The following is a 13,640-nucleotide window of genomic DNA, read 5'->3' on the forward strand; positions in this document are numbered from 1 at the left end:
ATTCTAAATGCTCTGTGTTCTCTAAATACCACTGCCATGCAGCCATTACTTAGTACCACTAGAGGAATATTCATTTGTCTGACTCTTGTATGAACTTCCTGAATGCAGAAGCTGGAATTTTCTAGCTTTTGTTTTCTTCTACACCCTAATAGTAGGATATGATAGCAGGAGAGCAATAGTAATTTGTCAAAGGTACAAACTTGAAGCCTGTCTCATGTTCCTACTACCTAATATATATCCTTGACATGTCAACTGGATCATTTTTCTTTTCTGATATTAACTCCTATGATATTATAATGATATTCTTTTCTAAAACATTTTCTGACAAATAAAAGAGAGTCATTTTGAATGAGGCACTTGACAATTATGATTCTTAAAAAAATACAACCATACTATAGTGTAAGTAGTGGTTTGGTTCATGAGCTAGCTCACAAATAGCTATTTTAAATCTTGCATCAAAATATATCATCAACAAAATTACAGCTATACCATTCTTCCACTGTGGAAAGTCTTCATTTAAACAATGAATATTCATTATATGTCTGAACTTTGTTTGAATGTACTTTAGCCCATTTTCAATTGCTACAACAAAATATCTGAGAACTAGGTACTTCAGAAAGACCAAAAAATTATTTCTCAAAATTCTAGAAATCCAAGAGCATGGCACCAGCATCATGCCACATCATAATATGGCAGAGGGCAATAATACATGGTAATAGAGCAAAAAGCTAACTTAGGTTTTTTTTCTTCTTGAAAAGCTTCTAATGCCTGTAATCCCACTGGCTCAAAAGGCTGAGGCAGGAGGATCACTAGTTCAAGGTCAACTTCACCTAGTATTATTGTATTGTGGTCTATTTGGTTTCTGAGATTGAGAAGGATTTGTTTGACATACATGGGTGAGCCACTGTTTGGGGCATAGATATTTATGATTGTTATGTCTTGCTGATTTATGGTTCCCTTAAGCATTATGAAATGTCCTTCTTTATCCCTTCTGATTAACTTTGGCTTGAAGTCCACTTTATCTGAAATGAGGATGGATACCCCAGCTTTTTTGCTGGGTCCATGCGCATGGTAATTTTTTTCCCATCCTTTCACCTTTAGTCTATGGGTATCTCTTTCTAAGAGATGAGTCTCTTGCAGGCAACATATTGTTGGATCTTTCTTTTTTATCCAATCTGCCAGTCTATGTCTTTTGATTGATGAATTCAGGCCGTTAATATTCAGGGTTATTATTGAGATATGATTTGTATTCCCGGTCATTTGACTCATTTTATTCATTTATTTGCTTATTTTTGACACAACTTGGTTCCTCTTTATTTGAGAGTTCCTTTAGGATATCTCCTCCCTTTGCTGATTTGCTTCTTTGTTTTTCATATCTTCTTCATGGAATATTTTGCTGAGAATGTTCTGTAAAGCTGGCTTTCTTTTTGTATATTCTTTTAGCTTTTGTTTATCATGGAAGGATTTTATTTCGTCGTCAAATCTGAAGGTAAGTTTTGCTGGGTATAAGATTCTTGGTTGGCATCCATTTTCTTTTAGGGCTTGAAAAATGTTATTCCAGGCCCTTCTAGCTTTTAGGGTCTGGATTGAAAAATCTGCTGATATCCGTATTGGTTTCCCCCTGAATGTAATTTGGTTCTTTTCTCTCACAGTCTTTAAAATTCTGTCTTTATTTTGTATGTTAGGTATTTTCATTATAATGTGCCTTGGTGTGGGTCTGTTGTAATTTTGTGTATTTGGAGTCCTGTAAGCCTCTTGAACTTGATTTTCCATTTCGTTCTTCAGATTTGGGAAATTTTCTGAAATTATCTCATTGAATAGGTTGTTCATTCCTTTGGTTTGTTTCTCTAAGCCTTCCTCAATCCCAATAATTCTCAAATTTGGCCTTTTCATGATATCCCATAGTTCTTGGAGATTCTGTTCATGATTTCTTACCATCTTCTCTGTTTGTTCGACTTTGTTTTCGAGGTTAAATATTTTGTCTTCAATATCTGAGGTTCTGTCTTCCAGGTGTTCTACCCTATTGGTTGTGCTTTCTATGGAGTTCTTAATTTGGTTTATTGTGAAGCAGGGGGTATTGCAATACCTGAACTTCAACTGTACTACAAAGCAATAGTAACAAAAACGGCATGGTATTGGTACCAAAATAGACAGGTAGATCAATGGTACAGAATAGAGGACATGGACACAAACCCAAACAAATATAATTTCCTCATACTAGACAAAGGGGCCAAAAATATGCAATGGAGAAAAGATAGCCTCTTCAATAAATGGTGCTGGGAAAATTGGAAATCCATATGCAACAAAATGAAAATAAACCCATATCTCTCACCGTGCACAAAACTAAACTCAAAATGGATTAAGGACCTCGGAATCAGACCAGAGACCCTGCATCTTATAGAAGAAAAAGTAGGTCCAGATCTTCAACATGTCGGCTTAGGACCAGACTTTCTCAACAGGACTCCCATAGCACAAGAAATAAAAGCAAGAATCAACAACTGGGATAGATTCAAACTAAAAAGCTTTCTCTCAGCAAAGGAAACTATCAGCAATGTGAACAAAGAGCCTACAGAGTGGGAGAAAATCTTTGCCAATCATACTTCAGATAGAGCACTGATCTCCAGAATCTATAAAGAACTCAAAAAACTCAACACCAAGACTACAAATAATCCAATCGACAAATGGTCTAAGGAAATGAACAGACACTTCACAGAAGAAGACCTACAAACAATCAACAAACATATGGGAAAATGTTCAACATCTCTAGTAATAAAAGAAATGCAAATCAAAACCACCCTAAGATTCCATCTCACCCCAATCAGAATGGCGATTATCAAGAACACAAGCAACAACAGGTGTTGACGAGGATGTGGGGAAAAAGGTACACTCATACATTGCTGGTGGGGTTGCAAATTAGTGCAACCACTCTGGAAGGCAGTATGGAGATTCCTTAAAAAACTTGGAATGGAACTACCATTTGACCCAGCTATCCCACTCCTTGGCCTATACCCAAAGGACTTAAAATCAGCATACTACAGAGATACAGCCACATCAATGTTCATTGCTGCTCAATTCACCATAGCCAGATTGTGGAACCAACCTAGATGCCCTTCAGTTGATGAATGGATAAAGAAACTGTGGCATATATATACAATGGAATATTACTCAGCCATAAAGAATGATAAAATTATGGCATTTGCAAGCAAATGGACGAAATTGGAGAATATCATGCTAAGTGAGATAAGCCAATCTCAAAAAACCAAAGGAAGAATGATCTCGCTGATAAGTGGATGATGATACAAAATGGGGCGTGGGAGGGGTTAGTTTTAGGGTTAGAGTGAGGGTTAGGGAGGGGGGCAAGAATGGGGGAAGGAAGGACTGTATAGAGGGAAAAGAGGGATGGGAGGGGTGGGGGGAAGGGGAAAAAAATAACAGAATGAATCAACCAACATCACCCTATGTAAACGTATGATTACACAAATGATATGCCTTTACTCTATGTACAAACAGAGAAAGAACATGTATCCCATTTGTTCACAATTTAAAAAAAAAAAAAAAAAAGAAGCAGACAAGGAAAAAAAAAAAAAAGAAAAGCAAAAAAAAAAGGTCAACTTCAGCAACTTAGTGAGACACTAAATGACTTAGAAGGACACTGTCTCAAAATAAAAGGTACTGGGGTGTAGCTCAGTGGTAAAGTGCACTCGGGTTCAGTCCCCCCAGTACATACGTATGTCCGTACATACATACATACATACATACATACATAAAGCATACAAGCCACTAAAGTCATTATGGAGGCCCCACCCTATGATGTAATCTAATCCTAACTGCCTCCCAATGACTCTGCCTCCAAATTCCATAAACAAATTTGAGAATGAATTTTTCAACACATGAACTCTGGGAATATAGTCAAGCCATAGTAGGGGTATACAGGCTATAACTGAGATATGCCAAGGCCTTAAAGCTTGATATCCCTTTTTCTTTGAGATGATTAATATTTTTAAATGTGCCCATTCAGGTGTGTTACCACCATCTTTCTGCATATTAATCATTGTGATTTTAGTATGAAGATAAATACATTTTTTCTGAAGTAATTTGTTGAAGAAAGTCAAGGGTATGTACATGTCATGATGCAATGATGCTGTCTCTCTTCCTCGTGGATGTGTGTTTGTGAAGTGATGATTCATGCAGATTTGATCCTCATCATTTGTGGATTTCACTTTGACAAATTCATCTACTCACTAAAATATGTTTGTAAGCCAGGGACAGTGGCACATACCTGTAATTCCAGCAACTCCTAAGGCTCAGGCAGTAGGGTCACAAGTTTGAGGCTAGCCTCAGCATCTTAGAGAAGCCCTAAGCAAATTGGTGAGAATAATTTGAATAATTAGTGAGATATAGCTCAAATGGTAAACTGTCTCTGGGTTCAATCCAAGTACGAAAAAAACAAAAACAAAACAAAATCCCATACAAAATATATTTGTAACCTCAAAATCAATATCCGTGGAGATTTTATGGTTATTTGAGGACATGCCCTGAAATGTTTGAGTCTCCTAAAGTGCACATTCCCAGTAGAGGTCGAACAAGGCAACGTCTGCCTTCTCTTTTAAACTCTCACAGAGTAAACAAGTGTCCTTTTTGCAGTCTATTTAGTGTCACGTTTTTTGCATTTTTGTGCTTTTGGTTAGTGATTTTGCTGGCTAAAATGGCTCCTAAAAATAGTGTTGAAGAGCTGTCTAGTGCTCTTAAGATAAGAATGCTGTGATGTGCCTCAGGGGAAAAATCTGTATGTTAAACAAATTTATTCAGGCATGAGTTGTGGTGCTATTGGCTGTTAAGTTCAGCATTAATAATGCAAAATTATATGTTTTTAAAAAACTTCTCTGAACCTATAAAAGGTTACATTCAGTTGATCAGTTGATGAAAATGGGACTCCAGAGACTGAGGGGAGCCCTGGGTTTCCCCAGGAGTGCTGGTTCAGTGTTTGCTCGTTCATCTTTGCTATGGTTTGGACATGGTTGGAGTGTGTCTCCCAGAGCTTCATTTGTCAGAAGCTTGCGGTGCTGTGGGAGGTAATGGGACTTTTAAGAGGCGGAGCCTGGTGAGAAGTCCTTAGATTGTCCTTAGATTCTGAGGGAGCTGCCCTCAGAAGGGATTGGGATAGCTCTTCTGGATATTCTGGCCTCTCATGGGACCCCTGAGCTCTCTTCAGAGCAAGTAATAAGAATGAGACTGATCCCTGAATCACTTTTTTGCTTCTATTTAGAGATATGATCTCTCACTGTCATACATGCATCCCTTGCTTACTGGGGGGCCCTCTTCAAAGCCTGTACTACGCTGTTTGGACTTTCAGACTTCAAAACTATGATCTAGATAAACCTCTTTTCTCTATTAAGTTAGCCTTCTTCAGGAATTTCATTATAGCAATAAAAATGGACTAATATAAGTATTAGTACCCTGAATGAGATTTCGTGTGAATGTGTATGTGTGTGTGTGTGTGTGTGTGTGCTTGTGTGTGTGTGTGAGAGAGAGAGAGAGAGAGAGAGAGATTGATTTGATTGATTTATTACCTTATCTAAGCTCTGGAAAGAAAAACAAATAGCAAATCGAATAGAAGGTACTGCATCATGCTCATACAATTGTGGATAAGAAGAAAAAGAGTTTATGGAACATGGGTAAAGAACAATGCCCTCTGCTAGCCACACAATATACTATCAGTCTAGAGCAGCTTTGTTTTATCCTGAAGTGAACAAAATGGTCTGTTTTGTTATAGTCTGGAAAAGGTCTAGTTCTTAGTAAAGTACAAGATATAAAGGACTGTGCAATTAGTAATTCATATGTGCTCAATAGTTTGGGAAGTGACTATAGTACTAGCAGGAAGGCACTTTGCTCAGAAGACATTGAGGAATTTTATTCTTTCTTTTGTAATTTCAATTATTCTGATTTATCCTGGACATTTTTTCTCTCTGGTAGCTGCCCTTGAGGTTTTTGTTGGTTGATCTGGTTTTTAAGACACAGGGAAGTTACTGGACCTGTGGAGTGGATTTCCAGTCATTCAGCTCCATGTACCAGCGCACAGCTAGGTTAGTCCATGTCAAGGGGTCTCAAGTTCAAGAAACAAAATCAAACCAAAAGTAGAAGTATTTCACCAGATTGTATCAAGCTGGATGAAATTTTAGGTATAGAATGAGGTCAGGCTTAGAAAAAGCAGATGAACAACTGCTCGGATAAAAACTCCCATTTCTTTTAAAAGTATTTTTGAAATTGAAAATCTGCACCCTATTTAAGTGTGGACTTGTGAATCCTGCAGTAAATCTTGCCTTGTCAGTATATTTAGCTTTAATATTCTTTTATAATTTTATCCTCTTCTTTAGTTTGCAAGTAAAATGGATATTGTCATTTTTAAAAGGTCATTTTGTAATGTGACTCCAAGTGACTTTCTCATGGTGCCATGGGGCTGACTCCAGGTAACTGAGAAGTTAATCAGGTGATATTTATTCCCTTAATATTCCTGAGAGCAGTCCTAGTAAACTGGGGGCTAGGGGAGAGCAGAATGCAGCTTTGTTTTGATGATGCCTACCTATTCCTTAGGAAATCTATTAAGACTTCATCTTCTGCAGCAGTTCTTGTCTGAGTTGCTCTTCTGTTTAAAGAAACAAAAAAAAAAAAAAAAAAAAAGGAATTTTAAGTTCTGAGGACTGGATTAAAACTCACAATGTGGTAATATACTATTACTCTTTAATGCATTTAGAAAATCCACTATTTGGGCTCTTTTGAAACATCTTTATGAATTGTAAAATAAAGACAAGAATACGAATAAAAATAATCTAAATGCTCTGTAAAAGGAATAGATTTGTGCTTCTTAATATACTATAAGGTCTTCTGTCTTACACTTAAAATGCAGAGGATCCTCCTCTATAAAGAAACAAATTTTTAGCTTGCCATTATAAAAGGTGAAAGAAGACACTTAGGAAGAAAATTAGCCTGGAGCTATTTTTTGTTTCACAAAGCATGTTCAGCAAAGGGATCAAAACCATTTATTTTTGTTCCATGTCTTAATAATTTAATTGTACTTTCCTTTCCCTAAAATACAAAAAGGAGTACACAATGATTGCAATGGGATAAAATAAGTTACAAAAACTTAAGGATCAAATTGCTTCCAAGTTTAATTTGATTGATTTCTGAATAAGAAATATGATTTTTGAAATGACATTCTTTCTTTCTAGAGAGTATTATAAACAACCACAGTAACAAGAAAGGAAAACTATTGTTTTAAAGTACGTTTGAATGAATAAATGTTTTGCAGATCACTAATACTCAATAACATTATTTAGGAGTTTGGGGGATGATCTGGTTTGTATTACACGTATTTACACTTTAAAATGCCTTGTGAATTAAGTCAAGTTTTACTACAAACAGATGCTAAGAAATATGAAAATATGGAGAGTTTTGCTGTATAAAGATCATCATTATCTAAGGGATACAATTGACCAGATTTTGAGAAACAGATTTGGCTTTTGTTTTTCCAGAGAGCGCAGTCAGATGAACTGGAAAAAATTGAAAAGCATGGCCGATCCTCCAAAGACAAGGAAAATGCCAAGTCTCTGGACAAACCTGAACAGTAAGCAATGCCTTCAGGCCCCACAGAGGGCATAGAGGCTACAGTGGGCTCTTGCCATTTGGAAAAACAGTGTCTTGAGTGTGTAATTGTTATGAATGAGATGAGGATAAACATCTGTTTATACGAATTATATTTTTCCTCTTAACTTGGCTTTATTTCCTTAGGTTCCTTTATGAACTGTCACTAATCCCCAACTTTTCAGAGCGAGTCTTTTGCATCCTGTTCCAGTCAACGTTTTCAGAAAGTATTTGCTCAATTCATCGCAAACTGGAATTACTACAGAAATTATGTGAGGTGGGTTCTGGTCCAAAGAGAACTAAGCTTGAGTTCTGATATTTAATTCTGTTCTGTCATGTTCATATTACAAAATTTTTATTTACTCTAAGTACTCATTAAATTTGAGAGATAGCAGTCCCACAGACGGGAACATTTATGATTGAGCTTCAAGATCAAAGCACATGCTCAGATTGGCAAACAGGGCTGCAGGACCACATTGAGAGAGTGTGGCCAGTGTGTGCTGGCCTCTGGAGAGCTCTTTTACCTCTGCTTTTGCCAAAAACCAAATCTTCACTTCTTATGCTCCCCTTAGATAGCAGACTTCCAAATGAATGTGACTTGAAGGCATATTATTTACTTCCCTTCATTTCTTTGGAATGGCCCCTCAACAAAATTATAAATAATTATTTCAACCAAATGATTTAAGAGAAGCCATTTGATTCAACAGAAGATAAAAATTCCTTTGAAAATGAAGAATAAATGTTTGGCAAAAATGGCCAATATTAACATTTTTTTAAATTGTCAAAAATCAATAGTACCATTTGTTCTAGTTGTGGTAAATCCTTTTGAAAAGTGGAGAGATGTTATCAAAGACATCTTCAGAAGAAATGACATGAAAATTGAAGTTAAGTATGTTCTGGAAGAAGTGAGTTTGTACTTATTTGGAAATGAATCTTTATAACTTTGTTTTGGTTTTCTATAATTTATGCCCCAAAATTATATTGTTTTAGACATAGGCTAATGTCTAATCATTAGGATGATGATGATGATGATGTTTTGTAGTAGTTCTCAGTGTTATAGCCATATTTATTTTCCTTGCAATTACATCATAGAAAAGGCCTAGGTTGGCATCTCTCAGCTTACAAAAGTTTTCCTGAATGCTTGTTGGTACAGCTTTTTAAAGTTAATTTTGGAGAACACTGCTCTTAAAATATACATAGTACTAAAGAAGGACAAAGTTTGGTTGTGACCCAGAACTATTGCTATAATATGAATAGTTGACATCGATTTTGGATGATTCAAGTAAAACTTTGTATAAGAAAAAATTTGTTCTTTATCCTCTCTTACAGACATTAAAAAATGGCCCAGGGGTTATGCAGGTTCTAGGTTTGGTTCTTGCCTTTGGCAACTATATGAACGGTGGAAATAAAACTCGGGGACAGGCAGATGGCTTTGGATTGGACATTCTCCCCAAACTGAAAGATGTCAAAAGCAGTGTAAGTATTTTGTATTAATGGATGTAAGCAAATTGAGAATATTTTGTTTGACGTTTTTGTTTGGTAACAGATTTGACTGTAAATCAGTTGTAATAAATATTTCTTTATGTTCCAAGATCAAATGTTTCTTTATGTTCTGAGCTATATAAAAGTAAACCACACCATATTTGTGATTTACATGAATAATAATGTCTCCTGAAGTGAATAATTTTGAATTTTATGTCTAATGAATAACTATTATATTTCTAAATTAAAATAATTATTCTTTTCAGTCTATCATTACCAAGTTTGCCAGTATTTCTCTTTAGGGAATATGAGGATGAATCATTTTCTATGAATTAGATATATACCTGTTATCTTCTCCATGTTAGGCTATAGAGGTCAACAGCTAATATATTTTGAAAACAAAACAAAGATGAGGGAAGTAATTTATAAATAAAATATGAAAGATGATCTTGCTTTTCTACATATCATTTTCTTCCTCATACTGCTGTGCATGAGAATGTCTAAGCCACTCTGCAGATCTAGTTTTTTTAATCTGCTTCTACAGATGTTTGTTTAAAATTAATATCTAAGTGATTGTAAAAGTGCCAGTAGAAATATAAGGTTAGAGATGATGGTCAGAGTCACAGACTAAAGTCTGATTTGGTAAACTTAGAAAATAAAGAGTTATGTTTCTCTGATAAAAGAATCACTACACAGAACATTATGATGAAGGAAATTATGAACACATTTCTAAAATACTGAGTTTAAGTAAACAATTGGCTTCTAGAAATGAAAATATATGGATTGTCCTTCCTAGATAATGCAGTTATCTTTCTCATAAGAGAGACTTTTTTGGTCTCTTTCGTCAGTCAAGTTTTTGTTTATTCTTTCATTCACATACATGTATGTATGTATTTATCTACCATCTTTCATTGAGTGTCTATGAAATGCCAGACAGTGTGCTTTTCTAAAATTAAATTGCACAGTTATTTTTTGGCATAATTTTTTGGGATTTTTGTGGCTATTGAAATAACCATATATATTTCAAATGCTATTATATATGTACGAGAAATATTTTCTAGGAATGTATAGACTTAATAAATCACATTTGTAAAATAATCAGTTTTCTAAGTATGTTAGTTTTCAAATATTCCTTAGTAACTTCTTATTATTGAAACGACTTTCTCAAATAACTTTGAAATATAAATATCAACATATTATTCAATTTATCAAAATGGATCCAAAATATATTGTGGTAATCCTAATTATAGATGAGTAGTGATTAATCGTGAGTTTTTTGTATTGGTTTACATCTTTGATTCAATTCTCTGTTAAATTAAATTTTATTAATTTAAGTAATTATGGAGTAATTTAGAATAAAAATAAAATACTGACTCAAGAAGCAAATGCTTTTAAATAATTTCACATGCCCTCTCAGAAAAGCTATTCAAGGTCTTCCTGAATTGGTTATTTCTCTTTAAAATGAATGTAACTGATCTACTCCTCAGTTTTATGTGTAAACCTCATGGACAGAACCATTATTAGATCACTCAGAATTTTCTTCAGTATGCCTACCAGTAGGCTTTTAACAAATGTTTCAGTAATTGATTCATGTACTGCTGTTCAATTGATTTACAAGTTAAAAGAAAAGTTGCTTAAATCATTTTACAAGCAAATCTTGTCTAATGAGGGAAACCTTTAATAGATATATTACTATCTCATGTCAAACTCAACTATGAAGGACCGTTGGTCTTTTTATAAACAGGAAAAATCATGACTTGATATGAAAACCGATCAGTTAAAATTTACAGAGGTTACTTGAGCAAGTAAAAGTTCTAGGACAAGGCAGCATTCCAGATCAAAGATGGTTCAGGAGGCGCCACACCTCCAAATGTGCAGGTTGTATTTATAACCACAGAAAATAAGTGACATACAAAAACAACCTGATTGACAACAGTTGTCATTTGCATTATATGGCCTTGTTTGGACAGCTTTCCGCCTCTGATTGAGTAGAAGTTCAGTCATCATTGAGACTCAGTTTCTTGGTTAAAGGGTATACTCAGGCTAGGTGAAAATTTATGTATGCATCAAATTAGGTTTCAGTTTACTATGTAGTAAGGCCACTTTGGGCCAACTGTGTCACTCAAGTATGGAGACAGATTTAGGCCAAATTTATTTTAGTTTAACAGAACATTTCAGAGAAATTAGTTTATATGATAGACTTTTGTTTAAAAAATATATGTATATACACACATATACATAAATACATACACGTACACACATATTTGGTCTCTTGAAGTCAAATTATCTACTGCTAACTTGGAGCAAAGCGAAAAGTTAATGAAATTCAGTATCTCTAGAAGGGAAGTGAAAAGCTATTTTTGAATACTGTTAGATATGAAACAACTTTACATTTTTTAAAAATATAGTACTACACATTATCTTATTTAGCTGCATGAGTATTAATTCCTCAATCTCCGTTGCTGATATAACAAATCATAATATCATTCACATTTTAAAAACTCCCATATATTTGAAATGATACTTTTCTATTTCCCTAGTCTACATGCTGATGATTCTAACACACACTTAAGAGTTGCAGTAGTACCTGCTAGTTCAGCTATATAGCCAAGCTAGCGATATTTAATTATTTCATAATTTCATATAATAGCAATATTTAGTTATTTCATTGGTAGTAGTTATAAAACAAAAATAGTGAACAAAAATTCATAATAAAAACATTAAATAACATAAAAGTTGAACTCAATTTATGATCAAAGAGGGTAAAAATAGGAAAGTATTTATAGTTATGACTGCCCTTAAACAGCTCTGCTTTCACTTGAGGCATAACTCTTTAGATACAATAAGTGAGGCAATTAAGAAAGTAAAATTCCAATCTTGTCATGTATATTTGTAGGTTCACTGCAGTTCATTTTATTTAATACTATGTATTTAATAATTTGTAAAATATATCGTTACTTACTTTGATCTTTCTGCCTAGGACAATAGCAGAAGCCTTCTGTCATATATTGTTTCATATTATCTTCGAAATTTTGATGAGGTAAGATCATTTTTAGATATAGTGTTTTGTTGTTCTTTCTTTGGGTTATTTGGTAATGTTTTGTTGTTGTTCTGATTTTGTTTTTTCCTTTGCTGCTGTTGCATATTTTTTTTATATTGATGCCTATTTGTTTAAAAGTCATGTTTGCTATTTAGGATGCTGGAAAAGAACAGTGTGTCTTTCCACTGCCAGAACCACAGGACCTTTTTCAGGCCTCACAGATGAAGTTTGAAGATTTTCAAAAAGATCTCAGAAAACTGAAGAAAGACTTAAAAGGTAACATCATCTTGAACTTACATGTTTTATTTCTGCTTTTTTTAAGGAGAAAAGGTAGTGTTCTCAATGTTTTTTCAGGGAAGTAAATTAATGTTTCATAGCCTCATAGAACTAAATTTTGGGGTTATATGGCAAAAGAAAAGTTCTGTCCATTTTTTGTTGTTGTTGTTTAAAAAAAATCTGTATTGAAAATTTAGTTATCTAACAGGATCTTCATTATTTGAATAACAATCAGGATCAGGTTTGCGTCTTGTTTTTATTTTCTAGCCAAGAGCTTGTGCTCCATGATACTTATCATGTCATGGTTGGACACAGATTATGTCATTGTTAAGAGGTAAATTGAAGCTGGGGATATAGCTCAGTTTGTAGAGTGCCTGCCTTGCATGCACAAGGCCCTGGGTTCAATCCCCAGCACTGCCAAAAAAAAAAAAAAAAAAAAAAAAAAAAAAATAGGTAAATGGTCCCTACCTATACTCTATAAGTATACTTGCAGAAGGTTTTGTGGCTTATGAACTTTCCTGGAAACAAAGTATCTTATTATATAATATGGTCACAAAACACATGGGCATATTATTTTATTTTTAATGGAGAATGGTTTCAACCTTAAGTCATTTTGAAGAGAGTCTGAAATTCCTCAAATTTCTACATATAAAGATTTACACTGAAGCAAATAGTTTGTAATTTTTTTCTGAATATGATCCCTTTTTTCTGCTTTTTGTGAGGTTTACTTTTGTTATAGAGTTGAGAATGCCCCAGTTATCTATTTAAACTGTTTCTAGCTCCATTTAATAAGAAAGGGAGTGACTAAATGTATGTAAGCTTTTCATTTTGTATTGTATTACAAGATGCAAATAAGAGGACTGGTTACCCCTGTCCAGAGCCAAAAATAGAGACATAAATTTTGAAGAGATTCAGTCCTAATTTTGAGATGTGTTTATTCAAAAATACCAATCTGTAATCATGTACTAGTCACAGACATTTTTATATGATTTCAATCAACATAACAAAATTATAGTTTGCTTATAGTTCTTATGTATGCAATATGATTCGCATTGGGTAATTGCTAAGTACTATGAGTACACAAAGACTCAGTTGTTGTTGAAGAGGACTAAAATTCTGTCATTTAGATAAGCCCCCTTCGAGCCTTTCACATAGGTACCTGTTGATTAAAGCCAAGAAAGATTACCTTGACTTCCCTTATTTC

General features: G+C 34.3%; 1 protein-coding gene across 1 annotated transcript in view; it reads left to right on the plus strand.

Annotated features, from left to right (window-relative positions):
- Fmn2 (formin 2) overlaps window positions 1-13,640 on the plus strand; it is a 275,933-nt gene that overhangs the window by 143,015 nt on the left and 119,278 nt on the right. The window contains exons 9-13 of the mRNA XM_047520535.1: window positions 7,530-7,621; window positions 7,786-7,915; window positions 8,968-9,114; window positions 12,101-12,160; window positions 12,316-12,436. Of these exons, the coding sequence (XP_047376491.1) occupies window positions 7,530-7,621; window positions 7,786-7,915; window positions 8,968-9,114; window positions 12,101-12,160; window positions 12,316-12,436 (550 nt within the window). The remainder of the gene's footprint in view (window positions 1-7,529; window positions 7,622-7,785; window positions 7,916-8,967; window positions 9,115-12,100; window positions 12,161-12,315; window positions 12,437-13,640) is intronic.

Source organism: Sciurus carolinensis, chromosome 12, assembly GCF_902686445.1.
Source record: "Sciurus carolinensis chromosome 12, mSciCar1.2, whole genome shotgun sequence".
Classification (NCBI taxonomy): Eukaryota; Metazoa; Chordata; class Mammalia; order Rodentia; family Sciuridae; genus Sciurus; species Sciurus carolinensis.